The sequence below is a fragment of the Mus musculus genome, chromosome 7 (genome assembly GCF_000001635.26).
Source record: "Mus musculus strain C57BL/6J chromosome 7, GRCm38.p6 C57BL/6J".
NCBI classification, from domain to species: Eukaryota; Metazoa; Chordata; class Mammalia; order Rodentia; family Muridae; genus Mus; species Mus musculus.
Window position 1 is genome coordinate 19581038 of NC_000073.6, and position 23670 is coordinate 19604707.

A 23670-nucleotide genomic window follows, 5' to 3' on the forward strand; every position below is an offset into this window, starting at 1 on the left:
TGAAGTCCATTAAATAATGTTAGCTTTTATTTCACTACAGAAACCCAGCAGCATAACAGCCCCAACTCCGTTTTCTGCCTAATGTCTGTAATGGGGGCTTCGGGACCTGGACCTTGAGCGCCTGCAAAGAAATGGAAGGCTATGAGGGTGGGATACTGGGAGTCTCCCTCACATGCACACAGGCACCAACATGCCTGGAGACTGGAGTGCAGAGGGAGGTGTGCCTTCCCTAGGGAACAAGTACAACCCCACCAAGTGAAGGAAGGGGTGCCAAAGGGAGGGACATGTGGGGCTTCTAGAAAACTTGCAGGGTCACCCATGGTGGTTGGGCCAGCATCCTCACCTTCGGGAGGAACTGTACTCTCGACCTGAAAAGAAAAGAAGGATAGTGTGATGCCAGCCTCTGATGGGCCATCTCAGTGCCAGGATCAAGCCCCTCCCCCTACATTCTTAGCACTAAAGAGATGGATGCATGCACAGTGTGTGCTTCAAACAGTGTCTTAGTGTTTTTTGTTTTGAGACCAGGGTCTTAACTATGTAGCCCTGGCAAACCTGAAACTGGCTATGTAGACAAGACTGGCCTCAAACTCTGAGGTCCTCCTGTCTCTGCCTTCCTAGGGGATGTACCACAACACCTGGATGTCTAGGACTTTTTTTTTGTTTTTTGTTGTTTTTTTGTTTTTTTGAGACAGGGTTTCTCTGTATAGCCCTGGCTGTCTTGGAAATCACTCTTTAGATCAGGCTGACCTCGAACTCGGAAATCCACCTGCCTTTGCCTCCTGAGTGCTGGGATTAAAGGCGTGCGCCACCACGCCTGGCCTGTCTAGGACTTTTAAAAATAAGATGGGAGTCTATCTGTGTAATCTAGGCTGCTCCCAAACACCAAATTAAGCTACCCTCCTACCTCAGACTCTACAATGCTGGCCTCTTGCTGGGGTTTGGGGGAGAGGGGAAGGGGTCTTGTTTTGTAGTCAAGACCAGCCCCCGAGTCTGCTGATGATCCGTCTACCCAAGTTGCCCTATTTTCAGGTTACAATTAAACTTTTTATTTGAATCAGGATTTCTCCATGTAATCCAGGCTGGCCTCTCTCTACCTGAGTGCTGGGACCACTGAGGTAAGCTCCCCACAATACCCAGCTGCTTTCTAATGGTCTCCTGACCCTGGTACTACAGGAAGGGTGGAGAAGCACTCACTGTAGCGTGGGGAGGGCGAGCGGCTCTGGCGGCTATATTGGCGTTCCCATTCTTCTCTCTCCTTCTCTCTCCGCTCTCGCTCCCTGCACGGGGAGAGGGGAGGCAACCAACAGGGAGGGGTGAGCACCTGCTGGGCTGTACAGCCCCACTACCTGGACCAGGAACACCAGACCTAGCATATTTAGAGGACTGGCCAATTGTCTCCCCACAGCCAGGACTGGGAACCCTGGCAGCCTTGTCTGCCCCCTGTTCTCCCAGGGGGCCTGTGAGAAGGACCAGGATCATATCCAGAGAACAGCAGAGCCAAAGAATTGAGGCTCACACAGGGAGGATGCAGACAGACAGTGCCAGAAGCCAACCTGACCAACAAACCGAAGCCAGGGTTAGCCCCTGGAGACTCTTCCAGGGTTCTGTCTTTGAGAAGGTTGTTGATGTAGCTAGGATTGGTCTTGAACTCTTGATCCTCCCGTGGAACTGTACAGGCATTGAACACTATGCCTGTCCTCTTCCTCTACCACAGCCATGTTTGACACTCAATAATGAACGAGCCACAACACAATAATATAAGCACCGTGTTGCAAATATGACAACCCAAGTTCCACCCTCAGGTCCTACACTGGAAGGAAAGTCCTGGTATCTACAAGTTATCCCCTGGCCTCCCCGCACACACATGTGCACTGGCTGCTCATGCTCCCTCTCATTCTAGCTGGCTGGCTCGTTCTCCCCCCCCCCTTGGTTTTTCGAGACAGGGTTTCTCTGTGCAGCCCTGGCTGTCCTGGAACTCACTTTGTAGACCAGGCTGGCCTCGAACTCAGAAATCCACCTGCCTCTGCTGGGATTAAAGGCGTGCGCCACCACCGTCCTGCCTCCCCCACCCCTTCCCCTCCCTCCCCCTCCCCCTCCTCCTCCTCACACCAAGACAGATAGGTCTTCCATGCCTGTAATCACAGCTCTTGGGGAGATGAAGCAGGACTGCTATGAATTCAAAGGTAATCTGGGCCACAGAGTGAGTTACAGGCTACCCAGATCTACACTCAGACACTTATCTCAAAAAAGAAAAACAAAAGGGCAAATTATATATTGTAAAGAAATGACGCCAGGCGTGGTGGTGCACGCCTTTAATCCCAGCACTCGGGAGGCAGAGGCAGGAGGATTTCTGAGTTTGAGGCCAGCCTGGTCTACAGAGTGAGTTCCAGGACAGCCAGGGCTACACAGAGAAACCCTGTCTCAAAACACCAAACCCCCGCCCCCAAAAAAGAAATGACAAAGCAGGAGCTGGCCCTCCCACAGCACATTTGGCTGTCATGGCTTACCACAGAGATAGGAGCCATCCTCACCACTGTTCCACAGAGGAAAACAACTGAGCTCAAAAAAGCAAAATGTTTGTTCCTCCACTACAGCAGAAAGAACTGACAGAACAGGCCCAGCCCTGACTAGCTCCCCTCTTTGCCAATACACAATGCAACAGCCCAGGCTCTGCCAAAGAGCCCTGGGCCAACTGAGGTCTTCCAGTAGTACTCCTAGCTGCCTAATTTGGTGGGCACTGAGGGGATGAGTCCCCACCCCAGAGCCACCTGATCAGAGACTAGGATACCTGAAGCTAAACCCCTAGGCCCAGGCTCTAACTCTGCCTAACACAGAGTGGTGGAAGGGAGAGAAGGGGGAGAAGGGGGAAAAGCTCCTGGGCTGAGACCTGCCACAGGCAGCCTCACTTCAGCACTGTGAGGCGTCAGTCGCCAAGGACACAGCTGCCAGGCATAGGGAGGTCAGGGCGTTTTAGGATGCTGCTCAGACATGAGGTCAGAAGGTGAACAGGCCACCAGGGGGAAGGGGACAGCAATGGCAATGGATTTCAGGACCAGTGAAAGGAGCCAGAGGACTCCAAAAGGAGGCTGCTGGGTGGACCACAGGTTGGGGCCTTACTTCATTCGGATCTTTCGGGCCATGGCTCGCAGTTCATCCTCTCGCTCCTGCAGCAGAAACAGCTGTGAGAGGTGGTCCAGCCCCCCACTCCACCTGTGTGCCCTGCCCATCCGAGGAGCACAGCCCGACCTGCCGCTCATGCTCCTGCTGGATCATCTTCTCCTGAGCTGCCTTCTTATCCGCCTTGACTGTGGAGGGAGAGTGTGAGGTTGAGGGCTGTGCTCAGTCCCATGCCAACCTGACCTGCTCAGGCAGGCTCAAGAGAGGTCAGCCCACTCTCCCCACGGCATTGGCTGGATTGGAGGCAGGACTTACACTGGCGGTTCAGAGCCTTCTGCATCCGAAGCTTCAGCCTCTCCTGTGGGGTCAGCTTGGGCTGGGGGAGAAGGGGTGGGATAGGCGTGGGTGCCCAGAGCTCGCCCAGCCCACCTCAGTCAAGAGTCTGGGACTTGGGGGCCAGCTGGAGTCCCATGGGAGGCAGGGATGGGACTTAGTTTGCCTGGGTAGCCCTTCCCCAGTCTCTGGGCTGGCTCTCCCCTCCCCCTGGGCCCCCTGCAGGCCCACCGGGCCCAGCTCTGGACACTGCTGCTGACGGGAGTTAGACGGGCGAGTTCCAAATTCTTACTGACTTTGGCAGCTCCTGTCTCTTTACCAGCGGCAGGCTCGGTCCTGGGTTGAGAGAAAATGGCAATGCCACCGTTACCATAGGCACTGGCATCGGCCATGGGCTCCAGATTCCTCAGGATATGTCCCTGACCCCCAGAGCCCAGACAGGGCCATATCCCTCTCTGACAGCCTACTCAAGGCAAGGCCACAACAGCACTCACCCTACACTGCAGTGCACACACCTCTCACAATAGCCAGGGTACTGTCACAGTCCCTTCAAAATGAATTTCATCAGGGCTCCCTCAGAACCAGCCAGGCTCCTAACTCACTTTTTCAGCTTCTCGCCCACAGCAGGGGACGCTGCCGGCCTGGTCAGCTTCTCCCTTGGGGGCGATGGTGAGTGACTCTGGCTCTGGCTGTGGCTCTGGCTGCGGCTTCGGCTCCGGCTCTGGCTGCGGCTTCCGCTCCGGGTCACACTGCGGCTTCGGGAAGGGCTGAGGGACCAGCTGCTGCGGCTATGACTGCTGCTATGGTGCCTGGGGCCCCGGGCACCCCGCTTATAGCGGTCACCTGAACGGGAGCGGCTCCTAGGTGTAGCAGAGGTGGAGAGCTGTGAGGCCTCAGGGACCTACAGGAAGTCACCCCAATTCCCAAATCGCTAGGCCTCCTGCAGAGTCCAGCACTTTCCCCACACACTTCCCTCAGAAAGCCCCAGCTGCTCCCTGGCCACCTTCTAGAACAGTCAGCACCCCACACCCTCTCCCTCAGGTGCTAACATCCTGGGGGAGCTCGGGGCATTCAGATGCCTCACTCTGCTCCCTGTCCCATACCAAGCTCCGCTCTGCACAGCCCCAGGGTTTCCCCGCTTGGAGTACTGGTAGGATTCTCAAGAAAGCAGTCACACCCAGGCTGGCATTCAATTTGTGGTAGCCCCATTCCCCCGCCCCTGCCTTTCCCCTGTGGTCATGCTACAGGGAAGACGCCTGGCAACATGGACGCTCAGCCTCCTTAGAGCAACAGAAAGATAAGGAAGGGCTCCCAGTCAGTTAATGACTGATACCCCCATAGTTGTGTCTGTTCTACAGATGAAGACATTCCAGCTCTGTCACTAAGCCTAGCCCTATCCAAACTCTCTACCGCTGCTTTCCCCAACCAAACCTAAAAATAGCCACAGCCCAAGCTCATTGGTCCCCTGAGAACCCCAGGGTTTCCCCGCTTGGAGTACTGGTAGGATTCTCAAGAAAGCAGTCACACCCAGGCTGGCATTCAATTTGTGGTAGCCCCATTCCCCCGCCCCTGCCTTTCCCCTGTGGTCATGCTACAGGGAAGACGCCTGGCAACATGGACGCTCAGCCTCTTCTTCAAAGACTGTTGCCTGGCCAGCCCAGAGGTTCCCAGGTCCAGCAGTCTGGGAAGTCCAGGTAAAAGCCAAGGAGATACCTCCATGCCCCGCCCCATACTTTGGTACCTACCCTGTCCTGCTTCCAATCAGGTGCTTCCCAAGAGAAGAGGGGCTGGCCTGGTCTGTCCCCAGCCCGCCTCCCCCCTAACACTCCTGCTCCTTAACATAAGTCACAGACCTGCTCCTTCGGCGGGGCACGTACCCGCCGCGCCGGGCAGGGGAGCGTGAGTAGCGGTGTCCGTCGCGGGAACCGCCGTCTGAGTGCCGCCGTCCGCGGCTGCGGGAGCGTGAGTAGCGCCGGGAACGGGAGCGTGAGCGGGACCAGGAGCGGGAGCGGGAGCGTGCGTGGCGGCCAGAGCGGTAATAGCCACGGCGGGAGCGCGAACTGGAGCGCGAACTGGATCGGGAGCTGGAGGTCCTGGAGGCGGAGGACGAAGAGGAGCGGCGGCTGTGGGAGCACGGGGAAAACAGGGTTTGTGAGCGACACTGTCCTAGAGGGCCCGTCCCTCCTCCCGGAGGTCCGCTAGGGCGGGCGTGAGCGTTACCGACCGGGTGCTGGCATTACGGCCTGGAGCGGGGCCACCCGTTTGGGGAGGCGCAGGGGGCTTCCCTGGGGCAGCCCCGGATGCGGCGGCTGCAGCAGCTGCAGCAGCTGCCTCCTCGTCGCTGCCTCCAAAACTGGTGATGAAAGTGATTTTTTCCTCGCGGCCTGGGCTCGGGGAGCGAGAGCGGGAGCGGGACTCGGAACTAGATTCTGAAGGTGACCTGCAGCGAAGGATGAGCAAAAGGGAGGCAGCACTCAGAGCCCCAGCTGCACCAGGGCCCTAGTGGGATGTGTGAGTTCAAAGCCAGCCTGGTATACATCAAAAGCGAGGACAAGAGCTACATAGAGAGAACTTGTCTCCAGAAAAAAGAAAAAATTACTAAGTTTCTGGCTGGTGCGATGGTTCTGCAGGTGGGAAGGCTCTTGCCTGCAAGCCTGACAACCCGAGGTCAATCTCAGAATCCACACAGTAGGGTAGAAAGAGAACTAAGCTGTCCTTTTACCTTCAGCTCTGTGGCACATGTGCACCAACCCCACCCAGACTGATAAATATAATTTTTCACAAAAGAAAATGGGCAGGGGGTAGTAGGGGTAGAGGCCAGCCTAGTCTACATAGAGAGTACCAAGAGTCCATGTCTCAATAAACAACAACAAAACAAAACAAAAGTAGCTGGCTTTCTGTGCTAGTAAAATGAAAGACGGTGTAGTGCAAAGAAGGCTTTGCCGATGCAAGAGACCTTGGGTTTCAGCCCTAGAACGGTAGCAAAACACAGTGAGGTCTTCCTGCTTAACCTGGAGAGGAGGTCCTCAGCTAATTCCAGCCCATGAAACACTGAGCCTAGTGGGACTCCCTTTAGGGAAAAGCAGGCCAACACAAAAGGCCCCACTCCCTGGCCTTAGCAGAGAGTGAGGGGAGTTTCTCACTAATTCTGGGAGTCGTGTGTTAAACACACCCAATCTCTATGCCCCTTTATGTCCTAAAGAGATTCTAAATTAAAAAAAAAATTTGGAAAAACAAAACTGATATAGACCCAACCCCTATCCATAGACCACAGGATGCCATCTGTAACAGGAGTGACCCAAACAGGAGTGACTTCTTCCAGAGCACTGACACTTACCGCTTATAGGGGTCATAGGTGGGGCTGTCTCGGCGGGCATAACTATGGAGAGAACAGGGAAGGGCAGGAGAGCTGAGACCAGGCTGGCTAGTGTCAACTATTCCACTCTGAGCCCCAGTGCTGCAGATTGTACACCCCATGTCATTGTGGGGATCCCACATTGGTCTCCTTATTACAGCCCTGGTGCTGCCAGTGCTACACTGGAAGCCATGGTGACCAGTACCCAGCATGGTGACATCAGTGCTGGCGAGAAAACAACAGTATGTCCAACTAACTCAGTGCAGTATCTGAGTCTGAGGATTCACACTCTTCATAGGGGAGGAGCGGTCCCTGTGAGGGTAAGTAACGTCCTCTGGTGGCAGTGCCCTGTGTGGAGGGGCCTGTGGCCTGCTGCTAACCTTACACTGTCACACCCAAACCTTCCTCAGACATTTGCCCAGGGCTCCCAGGCCCAGATTCTTCTCTACTCATATGCAACTGCTCTCCCAATCCTCTCAAGACTTCATTGTGGGAAGTAGCCTCTCTCCACTTTACAATGGAGGAAACTAGCCAGAAGAAAGGAGCCTCTTATCTAGACCCTGTAGAGATGACACTGACCAGTGCAGGTGGGCTGTGTTGGGCCCAGCAGGTTGACTGAGAGGTGGGGGGCAGGTGGCCCGGGAAGCATTCCCATGCCTCCAGCTACTCCTAGCTCTGTAACTGTCGCCCCACTGCCAAGGCTGGGCTCCACTCTCCAGCCCCTGGCTGTGCAGAGGAGATATCCTACCTGGGAGGGCTGATCTTGCGGCCTCTCAGCCGCTTCTCCCGGAACTCTCTTCGCTGTCGCCGGGAACGACGGCCCTGGATGGGGAGGAAGCACCAGGACGGTGAGGTGTGCCCTCACTGGATCCACTTTTACCCCCGAGCCCTACCAGACCTCACCGAGTACATGGCTTTCTCCTCCTCCAGGGCTTTGGCATGTTTGATGGCCTCTGCCTCCTCCTTATCTTTCCGTAGCATCCTGCAGAGGAAGTTAGGATGGGCATGAAGGGCATAGGTCACAGAGTGGGCAGAGCCCTGGTAAAGGCAGCAAAGACAGCAGGGACCTGATGTTACTCCATGATTCCTTTCTCCCTGAACCAGGGCTCTGCTGTAGGCTAGCTGGTCTTTAACTCACGGTGAAATCCTTGTAGCCACGGGATGTGCAGGCAGGCATTACCCTACCCTTTCCTTTTCTGTTCTTCCCTTTGATGGGGTCTTGTTCTGTTGGGCCTAGCTTTGAACTCATAACCTTGCCTCAGCCTCAAGACTGCAGAATCATAGGTATGCGCTATTACACTTAATTTCCCTTCTGTGTTTAATAGATTTTATTGAGCACCTAAAAGAGCTGGTTTTAGACCTGATTTCTGTGTGCTCTGCCTGTGCATGTGTCTGTCACATGTGTGCCTGGTGAATGCCCTGGAACTGGTTGTGAGGCACCCTCACAGTTGGCACTCGGGGCTGGAGAGATGGCTCAGAGGTCAAGAACACCTACTGTTCTTCCAGAGAACTTGAGTTCATTTCTAATCGCCCACATCTGATAGCTCACAACTGCCTTTAACTTCAGCTCTAGGGGATCCAGCGCCCTCTGCTGGCCTGCACATGATGCACAAAACTATATATAGGCACAACACCCATACACATAAAACTCAGAACAAAACAGAAAGGAGAACCCCACAAGAACACTTTAAAAACTGTGTGTGGCTACTCCATGCCTGTAACTGTGAAAGGCAGAGGCAGGAGGATGGCTGGGGCTGGCCAGCCATCAGCACAGCTCCAGGCTCTCTGCTTTGGGCTGAGTAGTGGGGGCAGCAACAAGCACCTTTAATCCTTTAAGGGCAAAAGCACTGGAGCAGCGGCCCTCAGCCTGTGGTCCTGTCACCTTTGGCAAATCTCTATCTCCAAAACATTTACATTACATCAGAGCACCACAAAGATTAGTTAGGAAGCAGCAGTGAAAATACTGTTATGCTTGGGGTCACTACAACATGATGAACTGTATTAAAGGGTCACGGGGTCAGGAAGAACCTCTGAGCTAGAGGGTTCTAATAGGCCAGGGCAGGGACCTGGGGATTCATCCCCAGTGCCACACAAAAATGGTTTCTGGTCTGTCGGTGCCACTGATGTAAAGAGAGTGCTTGGTGTGGCATGACCAAGTACAGGCAGTGGCAGAGGCTTGCTCACTGTCATATGAACATGCATAGGGATGACCACTAGAGGGTGCTGTCCCCAAAGAACTAGTAGCTTCCAGGTCACGCTGTAGGACAAGATCTGTTTCTGCAGAAAGTGGGGCTACAAATTCATAGCTCACAGGCTGAGAACAGATGCTGGTAGCAGGCATGTGATACAGAAGCCAGGGCATAGCCAAAATCTGGCATGCCAGCCAGCACTCTCACCTGACAAAGTCTCCATCAGCCATGCCGTAGGTTGTGGCCTGCTTATTGAGATCAGCCACCTGCTCCTGGTTCAGCTCATCCACATCCACCTCCACGTCTGCACAAGAAAAAGGCTGTCAGGGACCCAAGCCCCAGGAGAGGGGGGAGGAGCACCCCAAGTCGGGGCAAGTCTGCCAGATAGAGCACCTTCAGGGAGAATGTTGCTGTGCTAGCACAGCTCTGAGGACCAAGCTGAGGCTTGGCCAGCACAGCACACAGCACAGCAGGGGACCAGTAGGGTGGGTGGACGAGTCTGTGGATGGAGTGCACGAAAGACAAGATGGGAGGTGGAAATAGATGGAGGTGGGGTGGGCAGAGAGCGGCACACAGAGGAAGGGCAGGAAGGACACACATGAACTTTGGCTCTGGCTGGGGCTAAGTCTGCATGTGCACCAGGAAGAGTAGGATAGAGACGGGGCAGTGACAGTCTTCTGGCCAGGCACATCCACAGGAGAAGGAGGTAACCATGGGGTATGAGCGATAGAAGCTGAAGGATGGGGGGCAGCTCTAGGAATGGGGAAAGTTGCTTTCCCAGAGCAAAGCAAGGCCAGCCTACGTAGAAGAGGAAGGGCTAGCTCCTAGGTGGAAGAATCTTCTAGAACAGTGCCCAGAAATGGGGAGGGAGAGCACATGGGATAGGGGACAGGCAAGACAAGGGACAGGGAAGGCTGGAAGTAACAGGAGACTGAGGCCCTGGAGCTGGGGTAGGGTGGGGGAGGCCTTGTAAGCACGGGTACCCCACAGGGTGAGGGACGAGACACAGAACCGATGCCCGGGGACTGCAGGTGGGGAGGGCAGAGAGGGAACCCCACCGATGTCGGGGATGACCTCATCTTCATCCGAGTTGCTCTCCTCCTCTGCTGGTGACTCTTCCTCCTCTGGCTTCTCAGCCACCTTCTCTACCTCGGCCACAGTACTATCTTCATAGGTGTAGCCGATGGAAGCCTTCTTCTCTGCCAGCCTGGGAAGAGAGCCATGAGCCAGGGGGTACCCGGCAGGAGCAGGGCCACAGGTGAGCCCCACAGTGGTTACACATATCCACCTAAGCTGGTCCACTCTAGCCCACCCCACTATGGCCTGGTCCTTCCCATTCCTGTCCTGGTACAGGGCCTCCTCTTCCAAGAAGTCCTCCTTGTTCACCTGTCAGGATACAAGCCTGCCTGCCTTAAGTCCCATGAGTGCAGATCCCAGAGTCATCTTGAACAAAGTGTACCTCAGCTCTGCTTTCAGGGGCCACATTGAGAGGCCACTGCGGACTTCAACTGTCAATATATCTTGCCTCATCCCAGCACCCTTATCCTGGAGCCAAGGCTGAGTATCAACAAGCAGATCCTGTAAGTGGTTGCTCCCAGATGTGAGCAGGGATCTGACAACAACACCCAGCCAGGCTAGCTTTAACACTGATGCCTCCAGGCCTGCAGTGCTGTGGGCTGCAAGCTCACTGCGTGCTGGCACCAGAAGTGCATGACTCCCTATCACTCATGGTCCTCGAAGCTCCTGACTTAAGGCTGAATCCAAGGGGCTGCCTTTCCTCAGCCTTCCCCACAGGACTCACCCCCCCACCCCCTTCTGCAAGTTAGAAGCAACAAGCTTGGGCAGAACTGTGGCTGCCGCTTCCTCTCCACATATACAGAGGCCGCACCCATTGAGTGCTTACTGACCTGATGGGATGGAAAGGCTAGTCCCCACCCCATCAGACCAGACCCTTGACTCACTTCTTCTTCTCATCCTCGCTGGGTCTCTGCAGGCCTCCGTACAGCTCATCAATGTAGATCTGATACAAGCACTGTTCCTCAGAGACTGGCAAGGAGAGGCACAGGTCAGCCCAGCCAGGCACATGTAGATGGAGTGGGACACGAAGACATGGCGGGGGGGGAGGGGGGGGGGGATGGACAGCCAAGGTAGAGTCACCTATTTCAAATTATTCTTCTGTCTAGGACCCAAGTGACCACAGTATATAACACCAGCCAGGTGATCCACTCAACTGTAACCTGGCTCAAGTAACTTTTGACCCCTGTGTCTCAGTTCCCTCTTCTGTAAAATGGGATCCCTAACAGAGTGAGTACTTTGGACCTAGGGGCCCCTACCACTGTCACAGAGTCTCCCTGGCCTCCAGAACCATAAGTATGCCTCTAAGTGTTGACTATCATCTAGCGTCCAGTGGTCCTGTGGGTTACCTTCTATTACCGGAGTGTCTGATTACCCTGTATCCCTACACCCCAAGCACCCACTTCAGGAACTCCCCAGGGTACTAAGGCAGCCATAGTCTCCCCTCAGCCCTGCTGCCAGGCTCATGTGAGTCCTCTCCTTCCCTCTGCAGGCTTCAGCTAAGCTCCCCTTTCTTTGTAAGGGGAACAGGTAAGGAGCAGAAGATTAAACCTAAGCCAAACAAGTCCTCTACCATGGAACTATATCCCCAGCCCTCTTTTTGAGACAGGGTTTCGTAAAGTTGTTTGGGCTGTCCCAGGGAAGCCCTGGACTTGAGATCTCTCTCCCTGCCTCAGCCTCTGGAGCAGCTCTGGTTAGAGCTGGGCCTCTGTAGCAGCTTGAATGCTTCAGCTTTTCTGTCTGTGGCATCAGTGGTCTGTGCCAGGTAACAAAGCATGGCCCCGCCTTGCTGTGACAAACACCTGACTCCTACCTAGTCTCCACATCCTAGGAGAGGGCCCTGCCACCGTCTCCCACAGCTCTCTGGCCTGTCTTCAATGCCTGTAGTCCAGGACCTCTGTGCACCTATCTCGGGGGCTGGAATCTATACCTACCCTGCTCTGTCTTACTTCCCTTCAGGAACACTCGCAACCACCTAGGTTTGCTCTCAGACTGCTCATGCAGAGATTATGCAGCGGCTCTCCCTGAGGTCCCGTCCCCAGAGCAGCACAGGACACACTGCTGTAGGAGGGAACGAAGGACTAAGGGAAGCCCGGCCACCAGCTGCAAGGAACCATATGGCCTGGACTGACAGCAAAAATGATAGCACTATGGTGACAAATGACAAACTTCTTATCTCTAGGCTGCACTGCCTGCGAGGATGTGGCAACCTCTGATTTTAAACTGCATCTTAGAAATACATAAGTCTGGGACTAGGAAGCCAACATGGAGGGTCACCTATGTCAGCCTGAAGCAAGGCTTTCAGACCCATGGACCCACTTAACACTGCACAGGGAGGAAAATGAGACCTGCCAGGAAAGGGGTGTGTGTGGATGACCCTGGCCAAGGGCGCCCACCAGGGAGCCCCCATGCTTAGGCGAGGCAGGGAAGATGGTTCTTGCCTGGGGATCAACCGCAGCGCTGGAGAGGGTGGGGCAGGAGATCATGAGCTTCAGGACAGCTCAGGCTATAGAGTAAGGCTGGGTCTCAAACATATAAACAGTAAGAACAGTATCCCCAGGTCTGATGGTGCAGCTCAGTAGGTGAGCACTTTCCTAGCATCTGTGTGTGTGGCCAGGGTCCACCCCCAGCTGCACAAAACCCAGGAGAGAGAGAGAACTACTGAGTCCTCTCCCTGCAGGAAGCCATGCAGGGTCACAAGGAAATAAGACAGAGCAGAGTAGATTCGTCATCTGTTTTGTCTCCATGCTAGGCACTGACCCAGAGTCTTCATCAGCTCATGCAGGTCATGTGTACATGTAGCAAACATGTGTGTAGAGGTGAGGGCACAATTCAGGAGTGGGTTCTCCTGAGCAAACTCAGCTTGTCAGGCTTTCACAGCAGGTGCTCCATGAAAAAGTACTGAGCCAGTTCCCTAGCCAGTACCCAGAGCCTTATATATCCAAGTGCTCCCCCACATCCCAGCCACATGCAGGTGTACCCTGATGACCTGACAGAGAAGCCTGTCTGAGAGCCTCTGCCCTCCTGGGGAAGGCCAGGCTTGGCATGCCCAGGGGCTCTGCTCACAACAAGGAAAGTCTTCCTAGGACTGTCACCTATGCAGTGGGTGCCCTCCTCCCTCTTTCTTAGGAAAAGGGCTCTAGACAGGATTCAGAAGGAAGGGATGGGAGGTGGCTTGGGCAGAGACCTCCAAGTCTCTAACCCCACAGAGACCCTGTGCCAGTCTCATGAACGAAGACCCAAAAGGGAAAGAGGGTACACAGACTAGAACAGAACCAAGGGCGACCGGCAACAAGTACCTGGGTGAGCCTTGTCTAGGTGGTCCAGCCTCAGGCCCCCATGCCCCACACCCCGACCCGCCACTCACTGCCGGCGAAGTCGTTCTGCACCAGGCCTCTGTACCGCTCGTAGTTACATTTCCGCTCGTCTGACTCCTGTTCCGGGGAGCTTTGGGAAGGAGTGGGGTTAAAGAGAAGGTGAGAGCCGGGCGTGGTGGCGCACATCTTTAATCCCAGCACTGGGGAGGCAGAGGCAGGCGGATTTCTGAGTTCGTGGCCAGCCTGGTCTACAAAGTGAATTCCAGGTCAGCCAGGGCAACACAGATCGAAAAACCAACCAACCAAAAAAAAAAAAAAAAAAAAAAAAAAGAGAGAGAGAGAGAAGTGAGAACTAAAGCCCCAGGAATCAGAAAAAGGGGTGGTGGTGGTGGTGGTGGTGGTTAGGCTTCTGCCTAAGGGAGGGAGTGGGCAAGACTCAGGGTTAAGGGTATGCTGGGTCATCCCAACCTTGCAGGACACGTACATGGTGGTGAGCAGTGGGGGGGTGTAGTCAGGGATGTGGTCTAGATGTGCACGAACATCAAAGCGGTCAATCATGTTGTTGGTGTCCCCCTGCCAGGGCATCCTGAGATGGGAAGGACATAGTCAGAGAGGCAGGGCTCAGAGTCCAAGCACCCAGTCCCTACCACTTCAAGCTCCTCTGTCATTCACCCAAATCTACACCTGGGGTCCAGGGCTCAATAAGTCACCCATCTGCCAGTCCACAAGCTAGGACCTCACTTCTCAGAGCCGAGCAACAGCAAGGATCGTAAACCAGGCTGATGAGGCCACTAAAGGAGGCACAGTCACCCTGAACCAGGCCCATCTGGCAACCTGCCCTCTGCTACCTGTGAGCTTCGGTCAGTCCTAACTCCTCTACTGTGAGCACCTACATAACTTCTCTGCGAGTCAACCGCACATGCACAGTCTTCCTGGCCTGACTATACAAGACTGTCCTTATCCAAGCTTCTACTGCAGTCTCTAGAGTACCCCCAAGCCCCTTCAGACACTATGCTGCCCCCTCCCCCAATCTTACATGTTCACAGGGCTCTCAGCAGCCAGGGCAACTGCAGAATCCAGGTGAACCTTGCAGGCTCGGCCATGCACCTGCAGGAACTGAGCGGGGTCTTTCTTCTGCAGGGATGGACAGGTCAGAGGTCACCAAGAAGCCAAGGCCCACCATGCCTCCCTACTTTAAGTAGACCTAGTGGTCACTTGGCCTCTGGGTCAAGTCCCTGGGCCACACCCTAAGGGACAGGGACCTGTGTCCTCCCAGGTGTGGCCAGGGGTGCTTAACTCTGCTCTAGCTGAGGCATCCTGCCAGCCAGGCCTATCTATCCCAGCTACTTCAGAACTAAGGCAGGAGGATTACAAATTAAAAGCCTACCTGAGCTACAGACATACACTGTCTCAAGTGTTACCCCTACGTCTTCAACCCCATCCCAAGTCATCCATTTGTAGCACAGTTCGAGCCCTGGACCTGGTGCAGCCTCTGGGGCAGCAACATCACACAGGCAAGGCACCATGAAACTCAGTCCCACACAAGCTAACCCAGGCTGAGGCTGTCTGTGCTCAGTGACAGAGCCGCTGCCTGACTAGCAGGAGGTCCTTGCTCTACCTAGCTCCACCCCTGGCACTGAAAAAAACAAAACAAAATAAACTACAATGAATGAAGAGTTCAACAAAAAATTATCATCATACCACAACTCCTAGGTACAGATCTTACACATGCTAAGGTTCACTCCAGCTCACAGGAGCCAGAAAGTGCTAACAACCCAGCAGACTATGTATAAAGTGGGGCCTTACTCAGCCATAAAATGGACCAACGTGCTATCTTACAACACAACTGAGCCTTGAACACACGGGGCCAGAGGAAAGAAGCCCGAAACACTGCATCAAGTGGGGAGACTGAGAAGCTCCCCAGAACTGAGGACTCACGAGCATGCTCGAGGGGCAGGCAACACTGACGGTGCAGTGAGGATGGAACCCTGGGCCTTGAGCATGCTGGGCAGCATCCTGCCACTAAGCTGCAGTGCAGCAATGAATAGTGAACTTTTAATGAGTAAACTCTGTGGTACAGCACTTATAACTCAAAAAAGCTGTTAACCCAGCGCATAGCCGTGTTAACAGTGGAGCATGTCTGTGTGTACCTATAACCCCATCACTGGGCAGGCAGAGACAGGTGGATCCTGCTGGTTACTGGCCAGGGTCAGGGAGAAATCCTGTGACAAAAGCATGAAGAAGGAGCATCTATGGGAGATACCCAACATCGGCTTGTAGCCTCTACACGCACTAACATACTTAAATAGAAGAAACCTGTACACAACACACACGTTATCTTTTTTCTTTTATTTCAAAATACTTGTTTTGTTTTAGATTTATTTATTTATTTATTTATTTATTTAGGTTTTTTTTTGAAACAGGGTTTCTCTCTGTAGCCCTGGCTGTCCTCGAACTTAGAAATCCACCTGCCTCTGCCTCCCAAGTGCTGGGATTAAAGGCATGCGCCACCACTGCCCGGCATGATTTATTTTTATTTTATGTATATAAGTACACTGTTGCTGTCTTCAAACACAGCAAAAGAGGGCATTGGATCATATTACAGATGGTTATAAGCCACCATGTGGTGGCTGGGAATTGAACTCAGGACCTCTAGAAGAGTTGTCATTACTCTTAAACCCCCCTGAGCCATCTCTCCAGCCCATCTTTTTTTTTTTTTTTTTTTTGCTTTTCGAGACAGGGTTTCTTTGTGTAGCCCTGGCCGTCCTGGAACTCACTTTGTACACCAGGCTGGCCTTGAACTCAGAAATCCACCTGCCTCTGCCTCCCAAGTGCTGGGATTAAAGGTGCCCAGCTTTTTTTTTTCTTTTCAAGACAGGGTTTCTCTGTGTAGCCCTGGATGTCCTGGAACTCACTCTGTAGACCAGGTTGGCCTTGAATGAGATGCACCTGCGTCTGCCCCTTTAGTGCTAGGATTAAAGATGAGTACCACCACCTCCTGTTTTTGACACAAATAATTTAAAAAACAAATAATAAAACAAACCAAAACCAGCCCAAAAAAGCGCACCTACATAGGAGCCTCCCTAGTGCATCATCTCAAGCTTGAGTCCTGGGGCTAGGGAAAGGTTACAAACCCTTAAGCCACATCACGACAAAAGCATCATGGAAAGTATAAACTATGCGGGGACAGCAAAACTGCACTGGTCTGCCAGTTACTGGGGTCATATCACATGAACCAGGGAGAGCCACAGGAGGGGCTCTATGCTGCTCCACAGAGCACAGTTCTGCCAGAGTCTCAGCACATGCTCTGGTTGAGCCCTGCTGTCCCGGTCATCTTTTCCCTGGCTCTCTGCAGTGCTTTCCTTGTCCCTCAATGCCATGACCCTCCTCTCCCCAAGTACCCTCTGGATGTCGGCCTGACTTTCTTCTGCTCTCCTGGCCCAGGCTTATGGGCCTCTACACTGTTGTTCCCTCTTAGGACTACTCCATTACCTCACATCTCCTAGAGCCTCCCAAGCAACCCCATGTGAGTGCCTTGGGTCCTCAAGTTTCCTTCAGGGTAGCGACCAGCACCTGCTATCCTAGCTCAGCTAGCTTCATCACCACCTGCCTCCCTCAAGAACATGAAGCACTATGTCCCTCCCAGGGGGTAGGGATGTGTTTTGCTCGCTGCTGTGTCTGTCCCCAGGGCCTGGTCCCTAAAGGACTCTCAAGGCCTGTAAACCAAGTAAGAGAAAACAAGAGTCCTCTCTGACAGAAGACTCAGCTGTTAGAAGCCACAGCCTCCCAGTGGCCAAGGTACTCACACTCTAGACACCCCAGCTCCATGTCATTGTCTGTCACCCACTCCCCCCCAGCACGGAGTGGATGCAGGCCCTGTGCAAAGACCCAAAGTGACCACAGCTGGTACCCTGCTCATCTGACTCTGTGGGTTACTGGGCTGTCAAGACCCTGAGTTCACAAAGAAAAAGCTGAAAGGGTACAGCTGGGTGGCTGTGAAATCAAGTCCTGGGGCTGCGGCCTGCCTTCTTCAGTTCCTCAGGCCACAGGGCCTCCATGGAGTCTGAGGCCAAGACTCTAGGGACTGCCAGGTGCAACATGGGGTCTGGCAAGTGTGTGAAAGCCCTTGGAGGCATCTGCATCTCAGAAGTGACAGGCACAGAGCCCAAGTAGAGTGTCTCCAGGCCAGAGCATGCCTGGGGGGGGGGGGGTGACACTGTGGAAAGTCAAGGAGCCCTAACAGCCAGGCTCTCACAAACAGCACTGTTTGTAAGAACATCCCCGGCTCAATCTCTGCACTCCTCAAGACACCCATTTCCCACAGGAGGAAAGGCGGCAACCACGGGCCTGCATTTGAACAACCACCCTAGCATGAGCAGAAACTGTCCGACTGCAGACAGGTCTAACTCCTTTCTACCTTTTGCTTATTTTTTCCAACTTTAGGATAAATGTTACTGTGGTAAAAAGTACCTAACATAGGATCTATGCTCAACTATTTCCATTTTAACTTCTTTGCTGCGCTGGGGATTAAACCCAGAGCCCTGCTCATAATAGGCAAGTGCTCTACTCGACTGATGTCCAGCCCAGCCCTTAACTGCTTGAGTGCACGGTCTATCAACTAACACACACCTGTCTGTGTGAACTATGCTTCCCATCTTACAATGGCCTCATCTTCCAAAGTGCAAACTCTACCTCATGAAGAACACCCCTCTCTCCGCACCCAGCCAACAATTGCCACTCTCCGTGTTTACATCACCTGGCATGCAGAAACCAGACATACTGTCTTTCTGATTTTGGGGGTTTTGTGTGTGTGTGTTGGGGATGGAGGGGGATGCAAAGGTCTCACCATGTCTTACTATAACCTGGAACTCACAGAGCTCCAGCTGCCTCTGCTCCCAGTGTGTCACTGGCTTTGTGCTCCACACTGGATGTAAATAGCTTTTCAGTGTATGTATACAGTCACTTTCCTTTTTCCACTTTCACGTGTGTGCATGTTTGCACGAATGTGGGCATGTGTAGGTGCGCACACTTGTGGAGGCCTGAGGCGCATGTCACTCTCCCACCTTGTTCACTTAACCATGGCCTCTCACTCAAACTCAAAGCTAGCTGATGGGGTGATCTCGCTAGCCGGCTTGATCTACGGAACCAGCCTCTGCCTTCCCGAGGCTGAACGCCAGGCAGGCCGCCATGTGAACTGGTCCTCGTGCTTTTGTAGCAAGTGCTTTAAGCACTGAGCGATCTCCCACAGCTTCTTTATTCACTTATCCACAGTTAGTTTCCTCTAACTCTTGGCTCTGTGAGCCATACTCTAAGAATCTTCCTGAGATGCTAAATCCAGGCTGAGTGGAACATTTACCTGGCATGGATAATCTCTAGGTTCCACCCCCAGCATCAGAGGCAAACAAATCAACTGAATTCACTCTTACCACCAGGCTGTGCTCCCTCTTGGCTCAGATGGGGCAGCAGTCCATATGGGCGTGTTCCCTGTCATTCAGTGCCTCCTATTACGCTTCAGCACGTACTAGAAGATGCCCAGTCCCAACAGCTCAAGCTCCACCCTCTAAGGCTCACAGTTCAATGCAGAGGACAGCCCTGCCTCCATAGTGATGACCTTATATACAGGGAATGCCTGGCCCAGGAGAGAGACTTATTTCCCACCTGTGCCTCAACAGGGGATTGTAGTTCTTTTCCTTTTTTCCTTTGAGACAGTCTCACTATGTAGCCCTGTGTGACCCGAAACTTGCTATAAAGATCAGGCCTCAAACTCAGAAACACGCCTGCCTCTGCCTCCCTTTAATGCAAGAATTAAAAGTGTGCCACATCAGGTCCTGTAGATCGAAATTCTTTATTCAAATCAGAGAAAAGGCACGGAGGCACACACTTGTAATCCCAGCACCCAGGAGGCCGAGGCAGGAGGAATTTGAGTTGGAAGGGTAGCCTGGGCTACACAGTGAATTCTAGGTCAGCCTATATGACTTAGCAAAATCCAATCTCAAAAGGGAAAACGTTGACAGGACCAGGAACAATGACAGAAAAGTCGTAAACCTTGAAGAGAGGAAGTCACCCAGAAAGACTGGGGTTGCAAATGTAGCTGCACACAGACCAGCTTGAGCAGGCAGCCACAGCCCAGCCTGGTTTCCTCCCCTCACCCCTACTCCCCCTACCCCACCCCAGCAGCCACAAGCAGTGCCTGGCCGTCTCCCACAGCTAGGCTCCACACATCTGGATGCGGGTCACATTCCCATCCTGGACACTGGTTGCTTGTATGGTCCACATCACAAAGAGCCCCACAGACACTTGTTGTCAAGCTCTTCCTGTCACCCAGTGAGGACTGTTCTTCATCCATGCCCTGAACAAAGGCTCAGGAGGCTCCCTGCCAACAGGGAGGCGAGCCTGATCTCCCCTCTCCAGGCTCCCCTCCGTGTCATCCACCCATTGGTCCGAATCCAAATTCCACTCTCCCAGCAATAGCAGGGGCTATGAGTGTGCTATTTCTCTTTCCTTTGTGTGTATGGGGTGGCACTGGCTAGGCAAGCACTCGCCATTGAGCCACATCTTGGCCCTATAAGTTAACCCTTCCTGAGCCTCAGTTATGCAAACCATGACACACAAGCAGTGTGGCCATCTCCTCCCTGCTCAGACATTCCTTCCTGGCTTAGGAAGCTAATGCCACTTAAATGGCTCTGAAGACCACATTCAGGAAGCTGCTGCCACATGACACAAGTGACACAAGGAGTTCTCTCTGATATGTTGTCATGCCCCCCCCCCAAGAGTAAAGTCACCTCAAGGGAAAACCTACAAATCACCCAACAGGCAAGCAGACAGGGTCTACACATCCGAGCCCTCACTCAGCCTGTGAGGGAGCTGCACCCAGTTGCTCTCCACTGGCAGGCCACCCATCTCTACTTCCAGACTCAGTGGTCCCCTCACACCTCTGGCCAAGCCTGCCTGGAAGGAAATCTACATGCCTGCTCCCTGGAGGCTGAATGGGCCTGTGGGACTTCTAGGTCATCAGGACAGGGGGTTATGGGAAAACACCCAGAAAGTCTCTCACCAAGGAGCATGAGAGACCCTGTCCCCTTTCTCTCATTTCTCTGGGGTGAGTGGAAGGGAGACACGAGAGCCAGAGCCTCCAGAGCTCTCTCAGACCTCAAGAAAAGATGGAGATGAGATAAATGCCTGCCTTGTGAAAGCCATTTGCTTATATTTCATTCCTGTTACAGCCAAATCAATTCCACACAGTGTGTCATTTTGCACACAGAAGGAAACATTAGGCAACAGAGAGAGTGCCAGGAGGCCAGGATACTTCAACAAGGAACCAGGCAGAGAGCGGAATAGCACAAATCTGGAGGAGAGGTAAAGATCAAACTAAGGGCCAAGCGGCTCAGCAGCAAACTTGCCTGTAACCTACCACAACAGCAGGGTACGATTCAATGTTAGAGCTCTGGCCCAGAATGCCCCAGTGAGGGGCTGGGGCCTCTTTTTTTGGGAGGGGGTAGCGGGGGTTTGAGACAGGGGTTTTTTTTTTTTTTTGTTTTTTCTAGACAAGGTTCTCTGTATAGCCCTGGCTGTCCTGGAACTCACTCTGTAGACCAGGCTGGCCTCGAAATCAGAAATCCACCTGCCTCTGCCTCCTGAGTGCTGGGATTAAAGGCCCACATCACCACTGCCCAGCTCAGATCTGGGGACTTGACTCAGGGGTAGAGCATCTGCCTGACACTAGCCCTTTCCTGGCTTTCATTCTCAGCACCTCATAGGGAATATCCAAACTATCTATGGCCCTGAAAACTATAGTAAAGAAACTGGCCTTCTCCCACAGCCACGGGATTCTGAGCAAGAGAGAAACGGGGCCAGGTTTACATTCACAGAGACCTCTCGAGTCTGCTGAATGGGTTTCTAGAGACAAGATGAAGGCAAAGGGAACAGAGAGACTGGGTAGCAACACTGTAGTTAATAGGATGTCTACAGGAATGTCATCTAAAAGAACTGAGCCAGGTAAGCAATTGTCATTTCATGCTGGGGACAGTCCCAAAACCAAGCTGTATCTGTGATGGCAGATATGGAAAAGACCAGCAAAGATGTCCAAGAAAGCCATCCAGGGGCCTCAAGGACTTTTTGGTCAAAGCATGGAGTTTGGTTTATCTTTTCCTTTGCTTTTCTCCTAAAGCAATGGACGTTATCAAACAAGAGAGGGGACAGGTCAGATACCACTGATGAGTCTTGATGGCGCTACTGCTAGATGCCAAGTCAAGCTGCAAGAATGGCTGAGTTGTTCTGGGCACTGGGAACACATTGATGGAGGAGCAGAGAATGTTCCAGAGGCCTGACTCCTGAAATGTTCAGAGAGCTAGAGAGTCTTTTGTCTTTGACACCAGTGCACCGGGACTGCACCAGACACAGCAGACTGAGGCAAACAGAAGCCCTCACGTTTACACCAACCACTATGCTGAAGAAATGACTATGGCTGAGCATGGTAACAACACACACCTGTAAACACAGGCAGGAAGAGTATGAGTCTGAGGCCTGCCTAGGTTACCTAAAAAGACCATCTACCTAACAAGAGACGGGGTAAGGGCAGCTCAGGTGGTGCACTGCACGGCCCAGACTTCTATCTCCAACACCATAGAAAAATGGCCACAGTGGAAGGGGGTGTGGGGGAAGACGACTAGGATTGTGAGGAAAAAGAGCTCTTGCCTTGACACACCTCCAAGCCCAGGGCCCTTCCCTCTGGAGCCCGCCCGCCCCACACTCAAGTCTGCTCACTCACAATCTTCTCATAGTACTCCCGACGCCGCTCCGCCCTCTTCTTGTAGTCCACCATCATGCCTCGAAGTTTCCGCTCATGCTTCCGAGCCTCGTGCCACATGGTGCTGAGGCTTCTGCCTGAGGGAGGAGGGCACCAGACATGTCAAAGGGACTATAAAGACCACGTGGGTAGAGTTACAGTCCTCTGACATGTTGGGGTTGATCCTGATGGACTAAATTCCAAGTCCCATGGCTTCAGGGGAGAGAGAGACCCTGCTGCAGACCAGGACGCTGAGTGCACAAAAGGACTCCTAACAGTCCTGTGGCAGTAGCTCCAGAACTATGAGAAAGCTCTCTGTGACCTAGGTAAGATCTTCTCCTGGGAAAAAAAATCCTCCTAGATTCTGCTCGCTAAAGTCCATATGAAAGACTATAGAGTAGATAGCCTTTGGAAGGCTGATGCAGAACTGTCTTGAGTTCAAGGCCAGCCTTGGTTACACTGTCCAGTGTAACCTAAATATGGAGATCCTACTTTAATTAAAAAAAAAATGGCTGGGAGTGATGGTGCATGCCTTGAATCTCAGCAGTGGGAAGGCAGGACAGGCAGATGTCTGAGTATGGAGCCAGCCTGGTTTATGTACTAAGTTCCAGGCTAGCCAAGGCTACATAGTGAGATGCTGTCTGGAAAAATAAAAATGGAATTTTTGAAATAAAAGGAATGTCTGAAACCGATCCGTAGCTGCCAGGGCTGGGCTCACAAGAACCCCTAAGATCCCTCTGCAGGAACCATGCATGGTACGGGAGGGGGGTGCAGCAGTGTTGTAAGGTAGGTTAGTGGAGAGAGGCAACAGCACAGCCCAGACACGCTTGGGGAGGGGGGTGAGGCCAGGTGAAGGGCGTGGACAGAGGATGAAGATGGTCAGGCGGCTGAGCTCTAAAGGAGGGACGTGAAGCCGGCCAGGCAGGCTAAAAAGAGAGAGTGCGGCCCTGGGCCGGAGCGATGGGTGAAAGACAGGGACGGAGCTGCGTCTGGGGACCAGGGTCCGTGCCGAACCCCAAAGCCCGGATTCGGGCCTGAGGAGGGGCGAGGGGCGCAGCCTGAGGCCTGTCAGGGCGGAAGCAGGCGGGGCCGCCGTCGGGGCCCGGCGGACACCCACGGTGATCTCCGGAGCGCCTCGGACAAGGATGAGGTCGACTGCCACCGCTCGGAAGCCGGGAGGTCGGGGTCGGATGCCTGCACTCACCGGCCAGTCGCCGCCTCCCACTGCTGCGCTCGCGCGCGCTCACGACCCACACCGGAAGCGGAAGTGAGAGGTTGAGCGAAGGAGAGAGGCGGCGCTGCACAAAAGGCACTTCCGCGGTCGAGAGGAAGGGCTCTGGGATGTGGGCGTGGCTCTCGCGATTATGGGCGGGGCCTGCAGGGTGGCACCATCTGGGACCTGTCCTAAAAGTGAGAGCTTAAGTAGAGGAACCCAGAATTCCAGACACGTTTTGTTGTTGTTTTTAAAGATTTATTTCTTTTAGGGGCTGGAGTGGTGAC

General features: G+C 53.5%; 1 protein-coding gene across 24 annotated transcripts; it reads right to left on the reverse strand.

Annotated features, from left to right (window-relative positions):
• Clasrp (CLK4-associating serine/arginine rich protein) lies at positions 1 to 23480 on the reverse strand. Of its 24 annotated transcripts, none has more exons than NR_125832.1 (21): positions 23375 to 23449; positions 22153 to 22268; positions 14422 to 14519; positions 13870 to 13971; positions 13436 to 13515; positions 10956 to 11040; positions 10053 to 10201; positions 9202 to 9298; positions 7709 to 7787; positions 7554 to 7627; positions 6788 to 6829; positions 5675 to 5890; positions 5304 to 5573; positions 4053 to 4310; positions 3743 to 3786; positions 3433 to 3493; positions 3247 to 3305; positions 3118 to 3164; positions 1195 to 1277; positions 344 to 368; positions 1 to 121 (listed from the first exon to the last, which is right to left on the reverse strand). NR_125832.1 is itself a non-coding variant. In XM_030242772.1 (21 exons), the coding sequence occupies exons 2-21, from the start codon at positions 22249 to 22251 to the stop codon at positions 79 to 81; spliced, it is 1983 nt and encodes a 660-aa protein (XP_030098632.1). In that variant the 5' UTR covers positions 22252 to 22268; positions 23375 to 23480; the 3' UTR covers positions 1 to 78. The 24 variants fall into 24 exon arrangements, 15 of the variants coding, with proteins under 15 accessions (XP_030098632.1, XP_011248931.1, XP_017177850.1 ...); XM_030242772.1 differs by having other exon boundaries at positions 3747 to 3786; positions 5328 to 5573; positions 23375 to 23480; XM_011250629.1 differs by having other exon boundaries at positions 1195 to 1301; positions 3747 to 3786; positions 5328 to 5573; positions 23375 to 23480.
• Between the last annotated feature and the right edge of the window lie 190 nt (positions 23481 to 23670).